A 27,500-nucleotide genomic window follows, 5' to 3' on the forward strand; every position below is an offset into this window, starting at 1 on the left:
CCCAGACAAATTAAAACACCCCAATAATTTAAAAACAGATTAAAATTTACATATTAAAAGAGGGAGGAGATTAGGCCAAGCCTGCTTGATGGAATAAAAAAGTCTTCACAGCGCGGCGGAAGGTACGCAGATCCGGGATCCTCCGTATCTCTGGGGAGAGCTCATTCCAGATGGTAGGTGCCCCCACAGAGAAGGCTCTCCCCCTAGGGGTCACCAGCCGACATTGTTTGGCTGACGGCACCCGGAGGAGTCCCTCTCTATGAGAGCGTACTGGCCGGTGGGAGGCTATTGGTGGTAGTAGGCGGTCCCGTAGATAACCAGGTCCTAACCCAAGTATTATAACATAGTTTGGCCCAATTAAATAGAACCTAAAATTAGATAACATTCACATGTTCATATGTTTAGCCCCGCCTGTTGGAACATCAGGGTTTTGAGGGCACGGCGGAAAGCACGGAGATCAGGGATATTTCGTATCTCCGCGGGCAGTTCATTCCAAAGGGTTGGAGCCCTCACAGAGAAGGCCCTCCCCCCGGGAGTCGTCAGTCGGCATAATTTGACTGACGGTACCCTGAGTAGTCCCTCCCTGTGAGAACGAACTGGTTGGTGGGAGGCTCTTGGTGGCAAAAGACAGTCTCATAAGTACCCAGGTCTTAAGCCATGGAGCACTTTAAAGATGATGACTAACACCTTGAATCGCACCTGGAAGACCACCAGGAGCCAGTGTAGCTTGCGTAGGAGAGGTGTTACATGGGCGCAATGAGCTGCGCCCATAATCACCCACGCGGCTACATTCTGGACCAGTTGGAGCCTCCGGGTGCTTTTCAAGGGGAGCCCCATGTAGAGAGCATTACAGTAGCCCATACGGGAGGTGACTAGGGCATGAGTGACCGTGCGCAAGGCATCCCGATCCATGAACCACTGTGTTAAGAAACACTGTTCTAGCCTTCTAGTTTTTAATTTGTCTGGGATGAAGATCGATAAAAATCAGGTGTGCCACTGTCTGAGATTCCTCAGCCAGGATTTCAGCTCTTAGACCAGACGTGACTCCAAGGCAGGGGAAGAAAGTTGGAAATGAACATTTTTTCATACACAGCCTCCTGGTCTTTGGTTGTCCAGATTAGGTATGTTGTATAGCACACAGTTTATAAGGGTTTGGGTGCATTGTCACTTTTACAACAGGGGCTTCACTGAGTTTTTTCACTCCTTCAGGCAAGTGGAAGCTGAAGGCCCTCAACAGGCTGGTCAGAAAGATGAAGAGCTCAATTCTTGCCAGCTGCTCTCCCATACAAGTACGTTTACCTGTAGATGAGACAAAGCATGGATGTAGATGAGACAAAGCATGGCCCAGTTGCTTCACTCTTTCTGGCTACTAGTACCAGCCCTCTGCTCTTCCCCAGTAGCATATTGGACACCTTTCAACCTAAGGGGCTCATCTTCTGGCATCATATCTTTTTTTCCTTTTGTAACTGTCCATGGGGTTTTCATGGCAAAGATACTGGAGTGGGTTGCCATTTCTTTCTCCAGTGGATCACGTTTTGTCAGAACTCTCTGCTATGACCTGTCCATCTTAGGTGTCCCTGCATGACATAGCTCATAGCTTCATTGAGCTACGCAAGCTCCTTCACCACGACAAGGCAGTAATCCATGAAGGGGATGGATGAAGTGGATATTTAATCTGCTAATCTCCAAAGTACACCCCATCACAGAGGAAATCGGTAAAGATTTGAACCAGATAAAATCGATGTCCATGTTGCATCCTACTATCTTTGAGCAAATTCAGTTCCTAATGGGAATGACATCCTACTGTGTATCATTGATACCTATCAGATAGATACCTTCAATTCAGGTTGTATTGGATGGTCGTACACCATTTCAAAGGAAAAGTTATACACCCACGAAAAACTGATCTCACAACTTCTGAAGGCAAGCTGGTTCATTGTTATTACACATTGTATAAGTTACTCTACATTACATTATTATCAGGCTTGAAATTTTGGGCTTGGACAACTTAGAACTACGCCGCCTACGGTCTGACCTAAGCGTAGTATACAAAATTATCTGCTACAATGTCCTACCTGTCAATGACTAATTCAGCTTCAACTGCAATAATACACAAGCACACAATAGATACAAACTGGATTTAGCTAACAATTCTGCCCAAAACACCAAAGGAACTTGTTGTGAGGCCTGGAAGCCATCTTTTGTATTGGGCCTTCATACCTGGCACATTTATTACTGTGGGAAATTGGGAGGCGAGATTGCATGGAGCATGGGTGATATATAGTCATAATAACATTCCTTTCTCAGAAGTTCAAGGTCATCTTGCTTTGCACCTGGAAGGCTGGAACTGGGAGGCATCTCCAGTTGGAACGGTTTGGATTGGACCATGTGATGGACTTGTGGGTGTTAGGCGGGGACTTGAACTTTCTTTTGGGTGGGAAAAACCTGGAAGCTTTTAGATTCGGATTTTCCCAGATGTGTCAATATGACATCTCTAATAAAATGGAACTTTGAGGAAACTCAAGCCTCGGCATGTTCTTTTGTTGGAGGTGCTACTTGGAACCTCTGACAATTGTGCAATCTTGTACCTGTCTTACAAAGCTCTGCTGATTATTATCTAAACTTAATTAGTGTTAGTAGTTGTACTTCAATGTTTACAGCCTACGAGGAAGTTCAGACGCTCGTAGTTTTGAAACTAGAAGGAATACAGTATTCTGTCTCCGTACCACGCACACACCCACACAGATGGCCCGGAGTTAATAAGCCACACAACAAAACTCTTTGATGATAAAGCTGGCAGCAACCCAGTGGCTAGCTGCCAATTCAGATTTTACTCACTCAAAACAAAGATTAGCCTGCCGGCATTCCGATAAAATAGGCAGAGTTTTCAACAATACCAGAATTAATCCAAATGCAGTCTGATAAAGCAGGCAAAGTCCAGTAACGCAGAAATCATGGATTAGTTCTAGTTTTTGCTCGTCACAAACTGAACCGGCCACCACACCCACATTTATACCCTGTGGGGTGTGGTCCAGTGACTCAGCTAATCTCTGCCACGCCTTCCCCTCTGCTGTGCATGCTTCTCCCTGCGCCTCTGGTGAGGGTCCAGCCAGCACTTATCTTCCTCGTCGCTGTCCACTTGTGGCTGCGGGGACGTGCTTGGCTCTGAGCCTATCGTTTGGCCTTCGGTGTCCTCCGGAGGCATTGCCAGAGAGGAGGGTCCTGGAGAGGGAGGCCTTGCCAACTCCTCCCCCTCACTCTCAGAGCCTGCATCTGTCGATAGCCCAGACTCAGGCAACGGAGCCACAACATACAGATTCCTTGGTTTTCTATTCAGATCATGTTGATTTCAGAGCAACTCAGTGATGAGGGTGTTTGGAATCTATAAATTATCAACTGCTTTGGGCTCATGGATGTACCTATTCCGAATGGCAGAAATTCTTCCCGTTCAACGAACTTCCCATCCTTGTCTAAAAAGTGATTTGGGTTGAATTCTTCAGGTGTCTCCCATTGTTCAGGATCAAGGAGAACAGAACGCAGGTCTGGAGCAATAACGGTCCCCTGTTAAAAACAAAACAAAAGAGAGATGATTAAGCAAAACATTTTTCTAAGAGAAACAGACAAAAAAATCCCAATATTGATGAAATATTTGATTTAGCTTGCAATTTTGGACCCATATCTGTTCATTTCCAAGGCAGATTCTGAGAGCAGTAGTTGCTCAACTATTTAGTTTCCTTTCTCTCCTTGCATCCATTAAAACAGAGAGCTGGGTGCATACTCCTTTATCATACCAGATTGCCCCCCCCCGCCCAAATGGATAAAGGAACACTATACATGACTACAAGCTTGAACTTAAATCCTTAATCTCTTATTACCTTCCTAGAACAAATAAAAAATATTTATGGTTGTAGCTTTAAAATCTGTGCAGCTTGGAGTTGTTTGGATTTAAACCTATAATTCATCCTCAAAAAAAAAAAAAGTTTGCTATACTTGCTTATTCAATTTTGCATGATTTCATTGGCAGTTCCTGGACAGAGAGCTTCTGTCTGAGTGCCATATTCTGCTTTCCATTTTTTTTTTTAAAAAAAATTGATTTATATGCCGCCCTTCTCCGGAGACTCAGGGCGGCTTACAATGCGTTAAGCAATAGCCTTCATACTTTTGTATATTTATACAAAGTCAGCTTATTGCCCCCACAATCTGGGTCCTCATTTTACCTACTTTAGAAAGGATGGAAGGCTGAGTCAACCTTGAGCCTGGTGAGATTTGAACTTGCAGTAATTGCAGGCAGCAGTTGTAAGTGGATGTTAATTAGTCTGCTGAGCCACCAGAGCTCTTTCATGTTGGATTCATGTTGGAATGCAGCTTGATCACATTTCTCACCTTTGGAATGTGATATCCCCTCATCTTCACATCCTTTGTACATTGCCTGGGAAGCCCAATTAGCAAGATATATTTTAGACGCTGCATTTCATGAATCACGGCATTGGTGTAAGGCAGCTTCTTCCGATCCTGATAGGAAATTATCCTCGAGAAGCCAAATACATCTTCAATCTCCTTCTGGACTTTCTCTTTTAAAAAAATGATGGATATAGAAGCTTCATTTTCAATATTGTATTTCATTTATTTATTCCTGAATTTCATTCCTTAGAGGCAGAACCCAAGAATACATTAAGACAGAAACTTGTCCACTCCAAAGATAAAACACCCAGATACAAACTGAGCGGTACAATATATGCAATGAGAAATATGCAGATCTGTATATAGGTGAACCAAAACAACCACTTCACCAGCACATGGCACATCATAGGAGATCAGACCCATCAGGACAAGATTCGGCAGTCTATGTGCATTTCAAAGACAAAGGTCGTTCTTTTGAAGACAGCAAAGTCCACATTTTGGATAGAGAGGATCATTGGTTCGAAAGAGGGCTAGAAGAGGCCATTTATGTTAACATTGAGCAGTCCTCTCTCACCCAACAGAGGGGGAGGGATATCTCCAGTCTACAACAAAGATCATGCAGCAGTTCCAAGAAGATTCCACAATGAATTGCACTCTGAATCAGGTAACCTTGAGGGCAAAGATAAACCCCCAAGTGGCCTCAATAGCTCTCAGGGAGAGTGCTAATGATCAGAGGACTGCAAAAAAAAAAATACAATACTTCCATGACCACCACCACTACTACCACCCAGTGCAAACCTAACTTTCCATCCCTTCACTATCCAGTCAATACCTATCCTTCCATCCTCTTCCCTCCCCTTGCCATCACAACTTCTTGGATGACAAGAAAAACATTTTTTTTTCTTCCTCAAGGGGAAAACAATCCAATTGTCTTTTGAAAAAGCATCTTTGAGTTATCTGTCAGGTGTTTAGGTAATTCCTCCTCATGTTCCTCTAAATAGAAGGTCCGGGTGACCTTCAACAGAGTCGTTGGGAAACACTTAGGTATAAGGTAGGGTTTAATGGGAACTCTGACCCATGTTCAGTCGGATTCATTTTTTGTATCCTTCCAGTGGCATTCTAGCTATTTCTTGGCCACTTTCGATCCTCAACTCCTCTATAAATCATGGGAGTGTCAGGAATGATAGGTCAGGAGGATGGGCACAATTCTGTTCATGGCTCTGGCTGCTTTCTGATTCCAGTGTCAAGTTCAAAATGCGCTTTTGCTGTTGCAACCATTATCTTTTCTCAGCTTGCCAATGAACCAGGGGGGATGGAAAGGGGAGATGGAATGTAGGCTCCAGATATCAAGAAGACAGCTGTAAATGTTGGAGATGTGAATGTGACGATGCAACTTACTATCATATATGGTGGACTAGTAAGAAAATCAAAGCTTTTTGGATAAAAATTTGGTGGGTGATGCAGAACATCTTGAAAAAAGGTTGAAATTTACTCCACAATTGTTTTTATTGGGTATAATTACGGATTGTACAGCATTAGAGACTAAACTAATTTTAAATTTAATATCAGCAGCTAGTCTGTTGGTAGCGCAATATTGGAAGAAGGAGTTTTTGCCTACTATTGAACAGTGGACACTGAAAGTAACGAACTTAGCAGAAATGGCAAAAAATTCAGCGTATTTGAAGGATTATACACAAGAAAGATACGTATTGGAATGGAGAAGATGGATTGATTATATTCAAAATAAGTATCAGACAAGAAAATATCAAATAGCTTATGAATGAATGTTAAGTTCTAGATGTTATTTATAGTGGAGTTAAGGTTCCGGGGGGGGGGATTTTGTAGTCAAAGGATAGATAGGTTAATTTAGCTTATGATTGTTAACTGAAATACCCTGTATTTTGTTCTGGGAAGTCTGGGGGGGAGGGGGGGATGTGGGGAAGGGGTGTGGGGTGGAGAGGGGGAGGGAAAAGGGGTGGGAGGAATATTGGGGGAAAAATCTTTTTTTTTTGTAAAACTTTTCAATAAAAAAAAAAAGAAGACAGCTGTAAGAGCCAAGGACACTTTATCAGGTATTTGCCAAAACCAAAGACTTTTTCTCATAACAATACAATGAGACTCAGTTGGACAATGTGACCTGCTCTAATAGAGTGAGGGAGAATCCTCTACTTTAATTATGTGGGTTTGCACGGGAATTAGTTAGATCTGGTTTTTCCATCATCAGTGCCGAAATGATGTACTCCATAAAGTTTGGCATTAAAAGATTGAATTGTCTCGACTGTGCCTGCTTTGGTTGGGTTTGTCAGTCAGAATGTTGACATCCAGGCTATAACCACAGCATTTGCAAGACCATTCAGCAGAGTCCCTGAAACATCCACTGACTCCCTCTAGAACCTGAGTGGGTCCATCAGTCACTAAGGGCCTCCCTGGTTTTTTTGGAGTGGGAGTGGGGGGGGGGTAGGGAAACAGAATTGGAAAATCTCAAAGACACCAGGGTATGGTTGACCACAACAGGAGAGATAATGATAAATCCCCCCCTAGAGCATGTTATCCCTGTTCTGACAAGACAATCATATCTGGAGCTTGTCTCAGAATGATCAGGTTACTAACCCTAACCCTGCAGTCATACAGACCTATCTAAGGGTAAGTGGGAGGAGGAATACTCTGATAGCATTTTAGCCATAGCTCTCAGTGCCAAGCTCTCCATAACTTCTTACACTTAATGTATCACCCACACAAGCTGGTCTCCCCTTGGCCAGGATTCAAAGAAGGCCTTTGTATATATATTCTTTGCTTTCCTTTAATACTGCTAAATCCATGCTGTTGCTTATAGCATCAACAATCTACATAGGAAAATTATTACAACGAATAGGTTGTAGGTCGGGCAAGTCACTGACACCCACAGAGGGGGCTCGCAACTTGGGTGTCCTCCTGGACACACGGCTGTCTTTAGAAGAGCATATGATGGCTGTGGCCAGGGGGGCTTTTTATCAGGTCCACCTGATACGCCAGTTGCGCCCCTTTCTGGATCGGGACTCCTTGTGCACGGTCACTCATGCCCTCGTCACGTCACGCCTGGACTACTGCAACGCTCTCTACATGGGGCTCCCCTTGAGGAGCACCCGGAGGCTCCAGCTGGTGCAGAATGCGGCCGTGTGGGTGATTATGGGAGCGACGTGGCGTTCCCATGTAACACCTCTCCTGCGCGAGCTGCATTGGCTCCTGGTGGTCTTCCGGGTACACTTTAAGGTATTGGTCCTCATCTTTAAAGCGCTCCATGGCTTAGGGCCAGGATATTGGCGAGACTGCCTGCTGCTACCGATAACCTCCCACCAGCCAATACGCTCTCACAGAGAGGGCCTCCTCAGGGTGCCATCGGTCACGCAATGTCAGCTGGCAGCCCCCAGGGGGAGAGCCTTCTCTGTGGGGGCACCCGCCCTGTGGAACGAGCTGCCTCCTGGAATACGATTGATCCCGGATCTCCATACCTTCCGTAAGGCCCTGAAGACTTATTTATTCCACCAAGCCGGCCTAGCCTAAATGGTTCTTAATTGGGATTTTAAATTTTATAGACTTAGGGGTTTTAAATTGGGAAGCCAACGATTTAATTCTTTTTAATTATCTTAACTTTTGTATTGTATGTATTTTTAATTTTGGCTGTTCACCGCCCTGAGTCCCTTCTGGGAGAAGGGCAATATACAAATTAAATTAACAAATAAATAAAATAAATAAAAGGCCTTAGTATTGCAAATAATTTCTCTGTGTTTCAGAACCTGAAACTGGCCCTTGTTCCCACAGCACAGATTTCTCTCACCTTGGATGTCAGGATGGTTTGTCAAGAGAAGCAATGCCCACATCATAGTACCGAAGATTGTGTCTGTCCCAGCACCAAAAAAATCAAAAATACACCAAGCCAGGTTCTCTTCATTGTAAGTAGAGTAGGGGTCATTCCTGCTCTGATGTTTAAGAATGAAAATAAAAATTACAATGATTGCAACGCAGATTTTTTCTGGATATTTTCCTTCTGTGAAACAAGTCATGAGAAGAATGAATATATTCTTGGTGGTTACATAGGAAAATCAATGCAGAAGAGTAAAAAATTAAAGTGGTAGAAGGTTTCTAGCATAGCACAACCCTCCTACATAAAATTCTCAAGCTTCAGCCTAGCTCATGAGATTAGAAATGTTTACAACATATTTTCTTCACAGGCTAGCATGTCTTTGTACAGTTCTGTAAAAACAATAAGCTCTTTTTCCCCACAGTAAGAAAAGTATGGTTCTATATTTAGGCAAAAAAAAGCATAGGGATAGAATCAGAAGTGGGCCATTGCCGTTTTGGACCGGTTTGGGTGAACCAATTGTTATGATTCTACCCAGTTTGGTGAACCGGCTAATCCTACCACTAGCTGGCCCCACCCCTGCCTGATTTTTGGGCCATTTTCTGGACCATTTTCTGTGTGAAAAACAGCCTGAAAAATGTTCTTTGGGCCATTTTGGGAGCCATTTTCAGGCTGTTTTCTGCCCAAAAAACAGCCTGAAAATGCCCAAAAACTGGCCAAACAACTGGCCAAAAAATGAAGGAAGGAAGGAAGGAAGGAAGGAAGGAAGGAGGGAAAGAAGGAAAAAAGGAGAGAAGGAAGGAAGGAAGGAAGGAAGGAAGGAAGGAAGGAAGGAAGGGGTTATCCAGCTTTAGCTTAGTCTCTTTCAGAATTGCCTGCACAGAAATATTGTCAATTCTTCTGCTTCTGCTATTTATTTATTATTTTGGGGGTGCAAACGGGCTTTAATTGTAAATTACTTCTGAGGAGTCAATGGGATTTATTGCCTCTGCCACCTCAGGTATGAAATGTTGGCTGTTATGACACAATATATTGTTTTTTAATAAGCTCAGCCTCCAATGTCTTATATTTTTTTTTTTTAATTTGATTTATATGCCGCCCTTCTCCGGAGACTCAGGGCGGCTTACAGTGCGTTAAGCAATAGCCTTCATTCTTTTGTATATTTATACAAAGTCAGCTTATTGCCCCCACAAACTGGGTCCTCATTTAACCTACCTTAGAAAGGATGGAAGGCTGAGTCAACCTTGAGCCTTGGAGGGATTCGAACCAGCAGTAAATTGCAGGCAGCTGTGTTAATAACAGGGTGCTTTAAACCACTGTAGTACCAAGGCATCATTTTCCTTGATGATGGGAGCAGAATGCGTTGCTGGTCTCTCCCCATCCTTTCACTGGGGTGGGGGGTGGCATTTGTACCAGGAAACTGAGGGTTGCTTAACCCTTTCATTTCTGGAGGTGTTGCGTATAGGCCCAAGATCTGAGGAAAGGGAGAGTGGCTGGGAGGCGGGGCTGGGTATGATGAGTGACATTGAGATGGCCACACCCACCCAGTCACATGACCAGCCAGCCATGCCCACCCACCCAGTCATTAGGGCAGAGAACTGGTTGTTAAACAATTTGCAGCCCACCACTGGATAGAATGGATGGGTACCTGTCTCAATAGTTGTAACTGTGAGAGGGATCTTGGAGCCCTAGTGGACAATCAGTGTGCTGCAGCTGCCAAAAAAGTTAATGCAGTTGTAGATTAATGCATTAACAGATGGATAGAATCAACAACATGTGAAAACAGTTCCAGTTTCTCCCCTTGTTTATTTACAATGGGGGATGTAATAATTCCTTGCTCATGTATTGAACTACAATAAACCCATACCTTCTCCATCTGAAGAAGATAGTGATCAGTGAAATCTTGTGGCTCATGCAAAGAGTGATATCTCTTGTGCTTCTCTATTTCCTGCTTTGCAAAGGAAATGATAAGGTCTCTACAAGCCAGAGCCTCTTTGTGAGGGCCTGGAAGATACTTCATAATTTGTGGAAACAAACCATACATCTAATGGAAAAGGAAAAAAAAAAAGAATTATTTATTTTGCTCCACAATTAGAGAAGACTCTCAGTAGCTCATCATAGTAGACAACACTTAATAACCAAGGGAAAACATTACAAATCTATTAAAACCTGGCAAACAGTATGGTGTCAGACTTCAAAATTCCTCCAGAAAAGCTGTTTACAAATTCTTCTGGAAAACAGATAATGTCAGGAGTAAATAGATTATTATAAAGCTACTATAAAATATTCTATGAAATTTTTTTATTCTCTCATTGTCTCCAGGAGTTTTTGTAAATATGGTTACCTATGGCTAACTGAGCTATGATTTAATAAATTAGACCAGCTGGATTCACATCCCAGCCAAACAATGCATTAACTACAATTGCTGAATTTTCATAGTCTGCTAGCTTGTGATCTAGTATGCTGAGTTAGCATCTTAGGATCAAAAATGGATGTCCCAATTCAGAGAGATTCAGATGCTCCCAACCCTGGTAGTGTTTCACAAAGTATTTTTCAACCAAAATCACCTATTAGATAAACTGGAATCAGAATTATGAACATGTGACGTGCTTAACAACCACAGTGGCATAACAACTATTGTAAAAATAGAGCTGAAGAAGCTTCTTGGATGAAAAGTGAAATGTCTTCAAAGAAAAACCAGAAAGTCCAGTTCAGGGGTGAAATGCTCCTGGTTCGGACCAGCTTGGGTGAGTAGGTAGCGGAGATTGAGGCTAGTTCTCCGAACTGGGAGCAATGGCTGGCTGGCCACACTCCCGAACCGATCCACGGACTGCAGTCCTGCCATGCTTGCCTGCCTTCCTGGCGTCCCGGTGGCCAGCTTGCGAAGGCAGGCAAGCAGAAGTCCACGTGGAAGGCAGGCAACCATGGCAGGGCTGCGGGGAAGAAGCTAGCAGCTTACTGCCCCCCCCCCGTTCAAGCAGTGGCTTCCCTGCTCAGCCCCGACAAGCTATGCATCCATACCAATGGGGTTGTTTTGTTCACCGCGGTGGTGCTTCGGAAGGGCAGGTGGACATATTCATTATAGTTGTCAGCTGCAGACGTCCGCCAGCCCTCCCGAAGTACCACCTCGGGGAACAAAACAACCCCATTGCGCTGCGCCTCCTTCTGCAGCCAAACGCGCCCAGCCGTCCGTGCCCTTTCCTCAAATGGGCAGTGCATGGGGCGCTTGGAGATGTTGTGGCTCGGTTGCCTGAGCCTGGGCTATCGACAGATGCAGACTCTGAGAGTGAGGGAGAGGAGTTGGCAAGGCCTCCCTCTCCAGGACCCTCCTCTCTGGCAATGCCTCCAGAGGACACCCAAGGCCAAAAGATAGGCTCAGAGCCAAGCACGTCCCCGCAGCCACAGGTGGACAGTGACAAAGGAGATAACTGCTGGCTGGACCCTCGCCAGAGGAGCAGGGAGAAGTGTGTGCAGCAGAGGGGAAGGTGTGCCAGAGATTAGCTGAGTCACTGGACCACACCCCACAGGGTATAAATGTGGGTGTGGTGGCCAGTTCAGTTTGTGACGAGCAGAAACTAGAACTAATCCATGATCTCTGTGTTACTGGACTTTGCCTGCTTTATCGGACTGCATTTGGATTAATCCTTATATTGTTGAAACTCTGCCTGTTTTATCGGAATGCTTGCAGTCTAATCTTTGTTTTGTGTGAATAAAGTCTGAATTGGCAGCTAGCCACTGGGTTGCTGCCAGCTTTATTTTCAAAGAATTTTGTCATGTGGCTTATTAACTCCGGGCCGTCTGTGGGGGTGCGTGAGTGGAACGGGGACAGAACAGGAGAGCGAGCGAGCAAGAGAGCTCTCCAACCTCTGTATGTGTGTGTGTGTGTGTGTGTGTGTGTGTGTGTGTGTGTGTGTGAGGGAGCAATCTCAAACTGAGGCACCCAAACTTCTGGCAGTGGCGGGGCAGCTTCTGAGCAGCCAGCTCCACCTGACCTACTCCCTAAGTCTCGCCGTTCTCCTGCCCACCCACCCCAGCTCAAGCAGCGGCAGGCTCTGCAGGACAACAGGACCTGTCATTTTTCCCACAGCACGGCATACGCTTGCTACCTCTGCTTGTCTGCTTGCAAGCGATGATCTTCTCTGCTTCTCTTGGGATGCTGGTGCGGGCACCATGGATGCATAGCTTGTTGGGGCTGAACAGGGAAGCTGATGCTTGAGCTGGGTGAGTGGGTGGGGGCAGGAGAACGGCGAGACTCAGGGAGTAGGTCAGGTGGAGCTGGCTGCTCAGAAACTGCCCTGCCGCTGCCAGAAGTTTGGGTGCCTCGGCTTCAGATCGCTCGCTCGCTCCCCCCAGAAAAACAGAGCTTCAAGAGCTGTCTTGCTCACTGTCTCTCCAAGCGCCCCATGCACAGCAGAGTGATGTGAATGATGTCAAACTGCCCACGCCCACCCAGTCACATGACCACCAAGCCACGCCACACCAAGCCACGCCCACAGAACCGGTAGGAAAAATTTTTAGATTTCACCCCTGGTCCAGTTGAATCTTGAAAAAGCACCTTTGGGACAGCCATGACCTGGATGACTGAGAATCTCCATAATATTTGTAAAATCAAGTCCAATCCCATGGTGACTCACATGATGCATTATGACAGCAACAATTTACATCCAAAATTCAGGACTCAATTATGGTTGCGAGATGTATCTACCCTACTGATCTAGAGTAGATCAGTATAAATTGGGTATCAAGATCAAGATAAATCATTCTTCTTCTTTCTTCCTCATTATTCAGACCCCACTAGAATATTAAATATAGTTCTCTACACTGTGTTTTAGGAACAACATTTCCAAATTGGGATATATTTGGGGAGAACAGCTGAGATGACAAGGGTATTGGAAGAAAGAGTTAAAAGGAACATTTGGAAGCAGTACCAAAAAAATAAATAAATGCACATTTAGATATGAGCCAGCCGTGTGCAGCAGCTGCCAAAAAAGCCAACACAGTTCTGGGCTGCATTAACAGAGGGACAGAATCAAGATCACGTGAAGTGTTAATACCACTTTATAATGCCTTGGTAAGGCCACACTTGGAATATTGCATTCAGTTTTGTCGCCATCATGTAAAAAAGATGTTGAGACTCTAGAAAGAGTGCAGAGAAGAGCAACAAAGATGATTAGGGGACTGGAGGCTAAAACATTTGAAGAAAGGTTGCAGGAACTGGGTATGTCTAGTTTGATGAAGAGAAGGATCAGGGGAGACATGATAGCAGTCTTCCGATATCTCAGGGGCTGCCATAAAGAAGAGGGAGTCAAGCTATTCTCCAAAGCACCTGAGGGTAAAACAAGAAGCAATGGGTGGAAACTAATCAAGGAGAGAAGCAATTTAGAACTAAGGAGAAATTTCCTGACAGTCAGAACAATTCATCAGTGGAACAACTTGCCTGCAGAAGTTGTGAATGCCCCAACACTGGAAATTTTTAAGAAGATGTTGGATAACCATTTGTCGGAAGTGGTGTAGGGTTTCCTGCTTGAGCAGGGGGTTGGACTAGAAGACCTCCAAGGTCCCTTCCAACTCTGTTATTCTATTCTATTCTATTCTATTCTATTCTATTCTATTCTATTCTATTCTATTCTATTCTATTCTACTCTACTCTACTCTACTCTACTCTACTCTACTCTACTCTACTCTACTCTACTCTACTCTATTCTATTCTATTCTATTCTATTCTATTCTATTCTATTCTATTCTATTCTATTCTAGACTGACCCAGGAAGTGGTGGGTGAAAGCTGTTAAAATATGACATGGTTGGCCATCGGCTGGTGATACTAAAAGGATGGATTCCTTCATGGGCAGAACGACTTTGGTATAGTGGTTAATGCACCAGTCTAGAAACTAAGAAACTCTTGAGTACTAGTCCCAACTTAAGCACTAAATCAATTGGAAACATAATTGGTTTGGGAGCTTTATCCCTTTAGTAGAAAACATAACTCACAATATGGAAAAAGTTACCAGTGAAATTAACAAGAATTTTAAGGGCTTGAGTTAGCTTCTGGAAGTTTTCATCTTCAGGAGCAAATTGATGTCCAAAACTCAAAGTACATATGATATTACAAACTGCATTTAGGACCGGAGGTGATGGGTCAAATGGCTGTCCTACAAATGAAGAGATTTTATAATGAATTTTTAAGGAACAGGACTTGTAAGGGGATGAAAGAAGAGAATTAGGAACTGTGTCAATTATTTCAAAAAATTTAAAAAATCAAATTGAATGCATCTGTTTTAAAACTTTTTGCAGACAGAGATTTGAGCCATTACCTCAAATTGCATACCTTTTGTTTGCCTAAAGACCTCCACCAGTGTCTGAGCTACACCTTCTATCTGATGCTCAATGCTTTTCTTCCCCAGGCCCAGCTTCCGCAGAGAACTCATGCCAATGTGTCGCTGCTGTTTCCAGGTGTGGCCATTGGAGAAAATAATTCCTAAAGGCATCAGCAGACAATGATAAATGATTCCTGATTAAAGTCACATTAAAAAACTGGTGTAGTTGCATTCTCTGAATTTCAAATGGGAATACGAAACCCTTCTGACATGCTGTCCTTTTGTAAAATTATGCCCATGTTATTTTTTTTCTTTAAAAAAATATTTAACTATTTTGGAAGTCACATAGTCACTAGGAGACTTTCTAGTGTGGTATGGTGACTAAACTAAACTATCCCAACTAAGCCCAATTCTTGTACATGGAAATACTGAAAGTGTATGATTATACATGTTCGTAGTTATTCTGAAATTAATGTCTTTAGATGGATTGCTCATATACAGAGAGTTGATGACAATGAATATTTGAAAGAAGAAACAAAATATGAACAAAGAGGCAAAATATGAAGAAAAAGGAACAGACTGAAGAGGAAAGGGAAGATGGGTATATTTTTAGTTAAATTATAATATATATGCATGTATGTATATGTATATATGTGTGTGTATGTGTGTATATATGTACATTCTTCTTCTTCTTCTTCTTCTTCTTCTTCTTCTTCTTCTTCTTCTTCTTCTTCTTCTTCTTCTTCTTCTTCTTCTTCTCCTTCTTTATATATAAAAGGATGGATGGATGGATGGATGGATGGATGGATGGATGTTCCAGCATAATTCTGGAACGCCTTGAGCAATCTCAACCAAACTTGGTACACAGATGACTTACTGTGTGGAAACAAATACTGTAGAGGTAAGACATCCCTAACACCCCTTGGGGTGTGTGTTCTGCTTGAGGTGTGTGTTCTGTTAAGATACAGCCTGTTGTGCCTTAAAATGGCTTCTACTGTCCAGCACAGTGGAGTTGCCATGGTAATGGTGCACCCTCCTGGCCCCATCAGAGCTGGCCAGGGGTTGCAAGAGGAGAAGGAGGGGGAGGAAGAGGAGGGCTGCCAGAGCCTTAGTGCAGGAGCAAAGTGGCTCTATACTTGCCATTGTGCCACATTTGTGCTAAAGGCAGCCTTTGCCTCCTGCCACTTAGGGCTAAAGCTCATGCCCACCGTGCTCGGCTGAAGAGCTGGGGAGGGGGGATATGGCAAGGCGATGGCCAGAGCCTTAGTGCAGGAGTGAAGCAACTCTGTACTTGCCTTCATGCCACATTTGCCCTCAAGGCAAATTAAAAAAAAAAAAAGGCAGCCCTCTTGCTGCTTCGGGTTCAGAGCTGTAAGTTGCATCCTGTTGCTAAGGGTGAGTAGGGCAGGATCGCATTGTCACTCTATGTTGTAATAGGTTCCAGGAGGAGGAGGAGGAGGGGACCCCATCTTCCCCATTGTGAAGTGCGCTAAAGTTCACTGTGCTGTGTAAGGTACTACGAGAGTGCCTCATGGCCTGCCTGACACCTCATATCAGAATCAGAGAGGGGAGAGAGAGAGATACAGAGACACACACACACAGAGATACAGAGAGGGGGAAAAGAGAGGCACACAGAGACAGGGGAGAGAGAGGGGGGAAAGAGACACACAGAAAGAGATAAAGAGAAGGGGGAGATAGAGAGGGTGAGAGACAGACACACAGAGAGATACAGAGAGAGGAGAGGGGGGGGAGAGAGAAAAGAGAGAGAGAGAGATACACACAGAGAGGGGGAAGCCAGCGATAAATAAATACCTGAGTAATGCCGGGTTATCAGCTAGTACATACGTATGTACATACATACATACATACATACATACATACATACATACATACATAAACAAAGAAGCAGACATCCTGCGAGCTCTGGAACTTAAAATTTAAAAATAATTAAAATTTTATTTTACTAAGCTTTCGTCAGCCATCTGCTGACATTGTCAGAGTATTAAACTACCATTACAGAGATCTCTGCCTTTATATGCCATTAATCAATTTGGCCATTGCACATGTAATAGGCCCTTCCAGCTGTCTCCCACTTGTAATTAGCTGTGTTGTTTTTGCTGTCATCATAATGGTTAATGGAGGCTTAATTCCTACTGTTTCTCCCTCCTAGCTTGCTTATCAGTGGGGGATGATGTTAGCCTGTCAACTATTGCAATTTGCTGCCTTGTCCGTGACCTTGTGGTCAGCCAAGTTTGTTTCTCATTAATCCTGTTACAGTTTGAGACAGCCCTGCTGGGTTGCTCTGTATTTGGTCAGGACTGACTATGCCTTCACAGGCTGAGTCTGCATGCTCAGTGGTGGAGGGTGGGTGCCATTGGTCCCTGTTCATTGATGGAAAGCCGTCTCTGCTCATCCTGGAGGATCTTTTCTGGTGTCTCAAAGCCTGGTAGGCCAGTGGCAGTTCGATATGCCTGTTGATGGAATTGTTATTGGAGAACCAGGCTTCTTTTAGTAGATATTATATATATATGCACATGACAAGACCTCAGACTCGGAGCCAAACCAAAACCCGGGATGTTGCATCCCAGCCATCTGCTCAAGACAATACATCATAGAACTCAGGATGTCACAACACTAGAGCTCAGGATGCTACCATACAACCCATTACCCAGGTCGTTACGACACAAAAGGCTAATGGGCACACAGCTAGGACCTCGCCCACACAGGATGTTATGAAACAGCCGACTAATCTGCAAACATCAACTCCATCTACTAATCAAGATGTAACAATACAGCCAACCAACCTGCTTACAACAACAAAGCCAGCACTCCCCACCTCCCCACCAGTATTTATAGAGAGACGGCATCTCTGATCACGCTTTGCTCACACAAGTACGAAGCTGAAGACACCAGCCTGAAGATGACGAGTGGGACCTCGTCAAAACGTCGCCAAGATACTCTCAATCTTACACGGGAAAAGACCCGAATATGCCAAGACTTGTATACCTGTACCCATGAAAATCTACGAAAACAAATACACACACACACACACACACACACATGGATAGATAGATAGATAGATAGATAGATAGATAGATAGATAGATCTATATAGATATATAGATATTACAAACTATTCTAAAAATACGAGTTCCAGGTATATTAGTAAAGAAAGAAGCAGACATCCGGTGAGCTCCGGAACTTAAAATTTTAAAATTTTAAAATAATTAAAATTTTATTTTACCAAGCTTTCGTCACCCATCTGCTGAGGTTATTGTCCATGATAGGACTAAAGGAGGATGCCTACTAAAAGAAGCCTGGTTCTCTAATAACAATTCCATCAACAGGCATATCGAACTGCCACCGGCCAACCAGGCTTTGACACACCAGGAAAGACCCTCCAGGATGAGCAGAGATGGCTTTCCATCAGTGAGCAGGGACCAATGGCACCCACCCCCCACCGCTGAGCATGCAGACTCAGCCTGTGAAGGCATAGTCAGTCCTGACCAAATACAGAGCAACCCAGCAGGGCTGTCTCAAACTGTACCAGATAGGATTAATGAGAAACAAACTTGGCTGACCACAAGGTCATGGACAAGGCAGCAAATTGCAATAGTTGACAGGCTAACATCATCCCCCACTGATAAGCAAGCTAGGAGGGAGAAACAGTAGGAATTAAGCCTCCATTAACCATTATGACGACAGCAAAAACAACACAGCTAATTACAAGTGGGAGACAGCTGGAAGGGCCTATTACATGTGCAATGGCCAAATTGATTAATGGCGTATAAAGGCAAAGATCTCTGTAATGGTAGTTTAATACTCTGACGATGTCAGCAGCCCTCAGTCAGTCGCTTTCACGACAAACTATTTTGTGTTAAATTTATATTTACTGACAAAGAAATAAAGGGAGACTAGTATAGATCTATTTCAAGCTATATATCTCTCATCAGCTAGCCATACTTTTCTGGGATTCGAAGCCTAGATTAAATAGCTTGAAATAGATCTATACTAGTCTCCCTTTATTTCTTGGTTAGTAAATATAAATTTAACATAATACACACACACACACACACACACACACACCTTTAAATCATTTTATTTACTATATCTTACATTTCCCCCGTATGATATGCATAATTTTAGCACAAATTATTATAGTCTGGCGGTTCTTAAGATAGCATTTCTTACTATTTGCACATACCTCTTCTGACTTCTAAAGTACTGAAGAAACCATCATATGGTCGATCATAGAATTCTTCTGGGAAGCTGGTCATTCCTTCTTTCACAGTTTTGAATCCAGACAATACGACTAGAAGGTGAGGTCCAGCCCACATAGAATATATATCTCCATATTGTTTTACATTCTGCCAAGAGAATCAATGTTGAGAAATATCACAATCAAAGAAAACAGGTTATTTATAGGTAATATGCCGTACGGATCTGGATGGGGAGGAACAGACTCAGGCTCAACCCATCCAAGACCGAGTGGCTGTGGTTTCCGACGTCCCGATATAGTCAGTTGGCGCCATCACTGACTATTGGGGGCGAGTCGTTGGCCCCATGGATGGGGTTCGCAACTTGGGCATCCTCCTGGACTCACGGCTGTCTTTAGAAGAGTATATGACGGCCATGGCCAGGAGGACTTTTTATCAGGTTCGCCTGATTCGCCAGTTGCGTCCCTTTCTGGATCAGGACTCGTTATGCACGGTCACTCACGCCCTTGTCACCTCACGCCTGGACTACTGCAATGCTCTCTACATGGGGCTCCCCTTGAGGAGCACCCAGAGGCTCCAACTGGTCCAGAATGCGGCCGCGAGGGTGGTGATGGGAGCGATGTGGTGCTCCCATGTGACTCCCCTCCTGCATGAGCTGCACTGGCTCCCAGTGGTCTTCCGGGTGTGCTTCAAGGTTTTGGTTACTACCTTTAGAGCGCTCCATGGCTCAGGACCAGGGTACTTACGAGACCGCCTTCTGCCACCAGTAGCCTCTCACCGACCAGTTCGCTCCCACAGAGAGGGGCTCCTCAGGGTGCTGTCGGCCAAACAATGTTGACTGGCGGCCCCCAGGGGGAGAGCCTTCTCTGTAGGGGCACCTGCCATCTGGAACGAGCTCCTCCCGGAGATACGGAGGATCCAAGACTTACGCACCTTCCGCCGCGTCCTAAAAACGTTTTTATTCCAACAGGTTGATCTGGCCTAACTCTCCCTTTTAAATTGGGTTTTAAATGTTTTATATAAATTGGATGTTTTAAATTTGTTTCTTGAGCCCAAATTATTTAATCTATTTTTAATAGCTTTTAACTTTTGTATGTTTTTTGTATTTTTATCTTGGCTGTTCACCGCCCTGAGTCCTCCGGGAGTAGGGCGGTATACAAATATGATAAAATAAATAAATAAATAAAATAAAAATATGCGACCTTCAAACTTTCCTAAATCCTCAATTCTAAGTCCTTTCACTGTATTTTCTACTCTTTAGAAATTGATTTTCTCTCTTTAAGATTCATACTAAGATCTTCCCGATCCACTTTCATTTTCCTGGGATATTCCTTTCCCTTTGTTTCTGCCTGAAATCCTCCATCTCCTATCTTGTGAGAAATAGAGTCATTCCTGTAATGAATATAGCCTAAATGACTCCATATTTATGCTTCTCATGACTTTAGCTAACCCTAAGCTAATTAGCTGTGTAAGGCACTTAGAAAGGGGAAGTATGTATGACACCTTTTCTGAGAAAACAAAGCCATAAACTTGGTTAGTACATTCTGAGTTGTGTCAGGCTAACCGAAGCTTATTTTAATAGTAGGAAGGAAACTACCATGTTCCAATTAATTGTTTTGTTAAGGAAATGTGGGAAGGGTATTTCCATTGGGGGTTCTAATCTGGGAATATGATGATGAATAAGATACAGTAAACTTTATGTAACGTCCTATAAACAATGATAGGAGGGGGCGTTTGGGGCATTTTAATTGTTTTGCTGATTGTTCAAAAAATGTATTTAAACCATGTATTCAAAACTGTAAGATGTTCTCTCTCTTTCATGGGAGAATCCTTTTGCAAAAGCTTATGATATATATATATCATAAGTTATATATATATAACACAGAGTTGCAGTTTGTCAGCAGAAAAAAGGCCCAGAAACTTGTGAATGAGATTTCACAGAACCTAGGACTGTAGAACAACTAAGTTTACGTAGGTAAAACCTGGCTAGAAAGAATATGCACATAAAAGCCTACGAAAAAGGAAAAAAGATATATATATACATATATATATACATATATATACATATATATATACACCAGCTCAAATCCCCCTGCAACTCAAACTAAGCTGAGCACAACCAAGCCCCCACCCAAACAGAACACACCCCCATCCAATCAGAGCACAACCAAGCCCCCATCCAATCAGAGCACAGCCAAGTTCCCACCCAATCAGCTCACACCCCCACTAGCAGTTAAAAGGAAGAGACAGCTGCGATCTCACATTGCTCCTGGAAGCACGAAGCCGAGAACACCAGCCTGAAGATGACGAATGAGACTTCGTCGAAACGTCGCCAAGACACTTCCAATTTTACGTGGGAGAAGACCCGAATAACCAAAGACCTACATACAAACACCCGCGAAAACCTGAGAAAACATATATATATATATATACCTATACCTATACCTATACCTATACCTATACCTATACCTATACCTATACCTATATATCTCTCTCTCTACAATAAATCTGCTTTTTACTTGTTCATGGTCTCTGCCTTATTTTCTATGAGGTTTGTCATTTTAAATCTCATATATCTATTTGCTCCATTCCCCCTTGTTTTTTACTGCCCACTCCTCCTGTGACTGACAGCTTGTTCATGAGTCACATCTTTTGAGCACTACAGTTTGAATGATTAGAAGGTTTCTTAACCTCTTTATCTTAAATCATCAACTCTTCAACTGCCCAACTGATTGCTATATCGACAGGACAGTCTAGAGACTTGGATCTGCCCTCAAATGTTGCTCTTTATGTGATGGATTACAAAGTGAATTAAGTGTCTATGGAGGTTCTCAGTGATCCAGGTCATGGTTGTCCCAAAAGTGCTTTTTCAAGAGGCAACTAGACTTTCTGGAAACCTTGGGACAACCTGAATTAAGATTGGCCACAGGAGCAATTCAAGCTATTGGGTAAGTTGTTAAAAAAAAAAAGACCACATTCCATGGGACACATGGCTCATGAAAATACTTTGGAGGGAAGTTTTGTAGGTCAATAGTAGTCCCAAGTCAAAAAGAATCACGCAACATCTTTTAGACTGTAGGGAGACTTATGACATGGTTGGGAACAGACATCATCTTCAACAGAAGAGAAAGTGACCTGGTGAACCTGCATTACTCTCAGTGCTACAGTTTGCACAATAAGCAGGGCCAATTTCTTTGTCTCCAGAGAAAGATAGAAAAGCTGGAGACAAGGGTGCAAGTATAGCAAGTTTTAACTTAATGAATAAAATTAGAGTAGAGTAGGGTTGGGTAGGGTAGGGTAGGGTAGGGTAGGGTAGGGTAGGGTAGGACAGGACAGGACAGGACCTTGGAAGTCTCCTAGTCCAATCCCCTGCCTACATAATTTGAGACAAGTGTCTATCCAGTCTCTTCTTAAAACCCCCCAATGATGATGCATCCACAACTTCTGAAGGCAACTTCTGTTCCACAGGTTGATTGTCCTCACTTTTAGGAATTTTCTCCTTAATTCAAGGTTGCTTCTTTCCTTGATTAGTTTCCATCCATTGTTTCTTGTCTTGCCTTCTGATGCTTTGGAAAATAAATTGAGCCCTTCCTCTTTGTCGCAACCTCTCAAATATTGGAATACTGCTATCATGTCACCCCAGTCCTTTTTTTCTTTAGACTAGCAAAACCCAAATCTTGCAGTCGTTCTTCATATGTTGATTGAATCCTGTTTTTCACTTGGTTTTTATCTATGACTCTTTTATAAGGCTGTATGGCTTTTATTTGTAAACCACCCAGAATCACTTAGATGAAATCGGTGAACATATACATTTCATAAATGGGAAATGTAGATAGATAGATAGATAGATAGATAGATAGATAGATAGATAGATATAGATATAGATATAGATATAGATATAGATATAGATATAGATATAGATATAGATATAGATATAGATATAGATATAGATATAGATATAGATAGATTAGATAGATAGATAGATAGATAGATAGATAGATAGATAGATAGATAGATAGATAGATAGGCAGGCTGTATGTATGTTGTTCCAGTATAACTCTGGAATGCCTCAAATAATTTTAACCAAATGTGGTACACAGATGACTTACTCTCTGGAAACAAATAGGGGTAAGACACCCCTAGCACTTCTAGGTGTGTGTGTGTGTGTATTCCAGCATAACTCTGGAACGCCTTGAGAAATTTCAACCAAACATGATACACAGATACTTACTATCTAGAAAAAAAATTCTATGTGGGTAAGACACCCCTAGTACACCTGGGTGTGTGTGCAGGTGTGTCTGTGTGTGTATGTATGTTTCAGCATAACTCTGGAATGCCTCAAGCAATTTAAACCAAACCAGCAAGTAGTAGTTACCAAGTCACAGATGACTTACCCCCTGAAAACAAATACTGTGGGGTTGAGACACCCCAACACACTTGGGATACAGCCTGTTGTGCCTTAAAATGGTTTCTACTGTACTTCCTTAAAATGGCTTCTACTATACAGCACAGTGGAGTTGCCATGGTAATGGTGCACCCTCCTGGTCCCACCACAGCCAGCCAGGGGTTGTGAGAGGAGAAAGACAGAGAGGAAGAGGAGGGCCACCAGAGCCTTTGTGCAGGAGCGAAGCGGCTCTATACTTGCCTTCGGGCCACATTTGTGCTCAAGGCAACCTTCACCTCCTGTCACTTCAGGCTGGAGCTTGCACCCACCATGCTCGGCCAAAGAGCTGTGGGGGTGGGGGGAATGGGGGACACCACAAGGTGATGGCCAGAGCCTTAGTGCAGGAGCGAAGTAACCCTGTACTTGCCTTCATGCCACATTTGCCCTCAAGGCATCCCTCCCACCACTTTGGGCTCAGAACTATAAGCTGTGTCCTGTTGCTAAGTGTGTGTGAGGCAGGATCACATTGTTGCTTCATGTTGTAATGGACTCCAGGAGGAGGAGGGGACCCCATCTCCCCCACTGTGAAGCATGCTAAAGTTCACTGCACTGTGCAAGGCACTATGAGAGCCTCATGGCCTGCCTGACACCTCATATCAGAATCAGAGAGGGGAGTGAGAGAGATACAGAGAGAGACACACACAGAGAGAAAGAGATACAGAGAGGAGAGAGAGAGATACAGAGGGGGGCAGAGAGAGGCACACACAGAGACGGGGAGAGAGAGGGGAGAGAGGAAGACACACAGAGAGATACAGAGAGGGGGGAGATAGAGAGGGGTAGAGACAGACAGAGAGAGATACAGAGATGGGGGAGAAAGGGGGAGAGAGACACAGAGCGAGTGAGAGAGAGAGATACAGAGAGTGGGAGAGATGGGGAGAGAGACACAGAGTGAGAGAGAGAGAGATACAGAGAGGGGGGAGAGAGGGGAAGATACACACAAAGGTGGGGAGCTGGCAATTAATCGGAGTCGATCGGAAGGTCGGCAGTTCAGCGGTTCGAATCCATAGTGCCGTGTAAAAGGGTGAGCTCCCGTTGCTTGCCCCAGCTTCTGCCAACCTAGCAGTTCGAAAGCACGTAAAAAATGCAAGTAGAAAAATAGGGACCACCTTTGGTGGGAAGGTAACAGTGTTCTGTGTGCCTTTGGCATTTAGTCATGCCGGCCACATGACAACGAAGATGTCTTCAGACAGTGCTGGCTCTTCGGCTTTGAAACGGAGACAAGCACCGCCCCCTAGAGTTGGGAACGACTAGCACGTATGTGCAAGGGGAACCTTTATCTTATCTAGATCTTACTGTGAAGGCTCTGCATAGAAACCTATTCTAGTCCTTCCTTCCTCAACCAGCTTAATATCAATCACATCTTGTAACTTAGATCCAGATAAATGTTTTCATCATTATAGAATAGTCTATTCTATAATGATGTACCTGCTGTCTATTCTATAAGTTGTACCTGCTGTCCATTGCAAGAATACAAAATAAAGCATCTTCAACAGTGGGATGACTAACCTCATTTGAGTAGAGTGAAAGGGAAACCACCCTCTCTCTGGTGAATTGATTCTATTATCAAATCTTACTATTTATTTATTTATTTATTTATTTAATTTTTTATACCGCCCTTCTCCCGAAGGACTCAGGGCAGTGAACAGTCAAAATAAACATATATATAAAAGTGTGAATAGAAGCAATAAATAATAATTAAGTCAATTTGGCTTATCAGTTAAGTTAAGATCTTCAGAATAAAATTTACACAATTAGGAAAAGGAAAGAAAAAATGAATTATGACAGCCCGGCTTGGTGAAAGAGGAAGGTCTTAAGTGCCCGACGGAAAGTACGAAGATCTGGGATTATTCTTATCCCTGGGGGTATCCTGTTCCAAAGGGTAGGTGCCCCCACAGAGAAGGCTCTGCCCCTGGGAACCACCAGTCCAAAGGGTAGGTGCCCCCCCTGAGGAGGCTCACTCTGTGGGAGCGTACTGGTTGGTGGGAGGTTATAGGTTGCAGAAGGTGGTCTCGTAGGTACCCAGGTCCTAAGCCATGGAGCACTTTAAAGGTAAGAACCAACACCTTGAAGTGCACTCGGAAGGCCACTGGGAGCCAGTGCAGCTCGCGTAAGAGAGGTTTATTGGCAAGATTGAACTAGAATCTCTCTTCTGATAATCCAACCCCAATATTTCACTTGCCGCTCTGTGAAACGGTGGTAAGCAGGTCTCGGATTGAATATTCTGGCATAATGTGGAAAATAACTAAGCAGGTGTCATCACCACCATTTGATTAATTGCATTTCTCATCATGCAAGAATATTTTACTGTGTTAATTCATTAGTCTGTAGTAATGGTACAAAAACAAAAAATTGAGAATTATTTTGTATATTACTGATTGATTATTTAGAATGAAATACCTTACGGAAATAATCTTCGCGAAGCCAAAACCCGTAAGTCCACAAGGTCCCCATGAGAGGTAGAGCCAAAGGACCGGGAGGCAAATGTCTTCGGGACCAGAGTTGTTTGAAGAAAAGGAGAATCAGCAGAGCAAACAGCAAGACAAACAGAAATATCCCTATTTTCATCATTCTTCTGCTGCTGCTTTATCTTTGAGAATTTCTGGTCAATCTGGAGCTGGATGTATCTTTTTCACTTGATGCTTTTTGCTTTTCTTCCTATTTTACCTATTCCATTGATGGGAAACAAATAACCACATGCCTTTTAATGCTCATCTTTCCAATTAGCGCTGAAACTTTGTCAACAAGATATTATCACATTAATTGGGGTTAACAGGTTATCCCTGACATGCCACAATGACATGCAAATAGCAGAGGAAGACATTTAGAAATAAAAATAAGAACAAGGGCTGTGTATCCCAAAGGTGCTTTATCCGAAAGGTAACTGGAATTTCTTGGGGTTTTTGTTTGAAACCATTTCACTTCTCACCCAAGAAGCTTCTTCAGTTCTACCTAATGGGTGGGGAATGGAAAGATTTATATTCTTTGTAGTCATCTGGTCATTAGGTCTCTGAGAATGATTGAGGCCACTTGGGGGTTTATCTGTATCCTCAGAGTCACCTGTATCAGAGTATAAATGGGTGTGGAACCTTCTTGGCAGTGCTGAAAGGCTTGTGTTGTAAACAGGAAGTGTCGTATCCCTCCCCCTCTGTTGAGGAAGGGCTGTTCAATTTTGACATAGATGGCCTCTTTGACTCCTCTTTCCTTTTGAATATTTTTTTTTTTTTTAATTTTAAAAACAAAAACATAAAATACATCTTTTCAAAATGAAGCTTTTGCTCCGGTCACATATTAAAGCAAATCATTAACAAATCTTATTTTTTCAATTAACACAACTATATGTTTTAAAAATATTTCCCTCAAATCTGTCTAGATAACTATGCCATTATCCTCAAAAACCCGTTACCTTAAACTAATCAATTATCAATCCATTTTTCTCTTTTCATTTGCCTAGATGAATATATTTTAACAATTTAAAGCATACAAATATATTAAACATTCCAAAAATATTTAATTTCAACATACCCATTTTATTTCTAACTATTAGACTCAAAATTTATACTCTTTATTTCTATTATTAAACCTAACTTACTCATCTTATCTTAACTAGCACTTTCAACATACATCTCCTCATTTAATTATCCCACCTCATTTTGTATTTTCCTAAAGAAACCCAACTTTATTGTCCTTTTCTTTGTTGTTAAACCAATCATTTTTATTTCTTAATTGTTAAACACAGCATAAACATTTATTTTAGCTGTTGAACACAACATATCCTTTTATTATTTTTTGGCTGTTACACAGCATGCCCTTTCTTATTTGGCTGTTAAACACAGCATATTAGTTTCTATTTTTTGGCTGTTACAAAGCATATTCCATTTTTTGGCTGTTAAACACAGCATATTCGTTTTTTTTGTTTGGCTGTTAAACACAGCATATTCGTTTTTTTTGTTTGGCTGTTAAACACAGCATATTCATTTTTTGGCTGTTACACGACATATTCAGTATTGTTTTGGCTGTTAAACACAGCATATTCATCATTGCTTTAACTATCTATCTCTACTTAAGCCTTTCTTTGTTGTTTCCATCCATCTATGCATTGCTTTTTCACATAATCTTATTTTTCTGTCTCCTTTTTCATAATAATAATAATAATAATAATAATAATAATAATAATAATAATAATAATAATAATAATAATAATAATAATAATTTTATTTCTATACCGCCCTTCTCCCGAAGGACTCAGGGCGGTGTACAGCCGATTTAAAAACACAAGACAAAACAG

The 27,500-nt window shown here is 42.8% G+C and overlaps 1 protein-coding gene across 1 annotated transcript; it reads right to left on the minus strand.

The window, feature by feature from the left end:
- Window positions 1–1,117: 1,117 nt before the first annotated feature.
- On the minus strand, window positions 1,118–25,783 carry LOC139317852 (cytochrome P450 2J5-like). The gene is made up of 9 exons (XM_070944974.1): window positions 25,613–25,783; window positions 18,759–18,921; window positions 14,567–14,716; window positions 14,230–14,390; window positions 10,107–10,283; window positions 8,216–8,357; window positions 4,384–4,571; window positions 3,420–3,561; window positions 1,118–1,299 (listed from the first exon to the last, which is right to left on the minus strand). The coding sequence occupies exons 1-9, from the start codon at window positions 25,781–25,783 to the stop codon at window positions 1,118–1,120; spliced, it is 1,476 nt and encodes a 491-aa protein (XP_070801075.1).
- Between the last annotated feature and the right edge of the window lie 1,717 nt (window positions 25,784–27,500).

The sequence above is a fragment of the Pituophis catenifer genome, unplaced genomic scaffold (assembly GCF_029215685.1).
Source record: "Pituophis catenifer annectens isolate HBS135680 unplaced genomic scaffold, rPitCat1.0.hap2 SCAF_6, whole genome shotgun sequence".
Classification (NCBI taxonomy): domain Eukaryota; kingdom Metazoa; phylum Chordata; class Lepidosauria; order Squamata; family Colubridae; genus Pituophis; species Pituophis catenifer.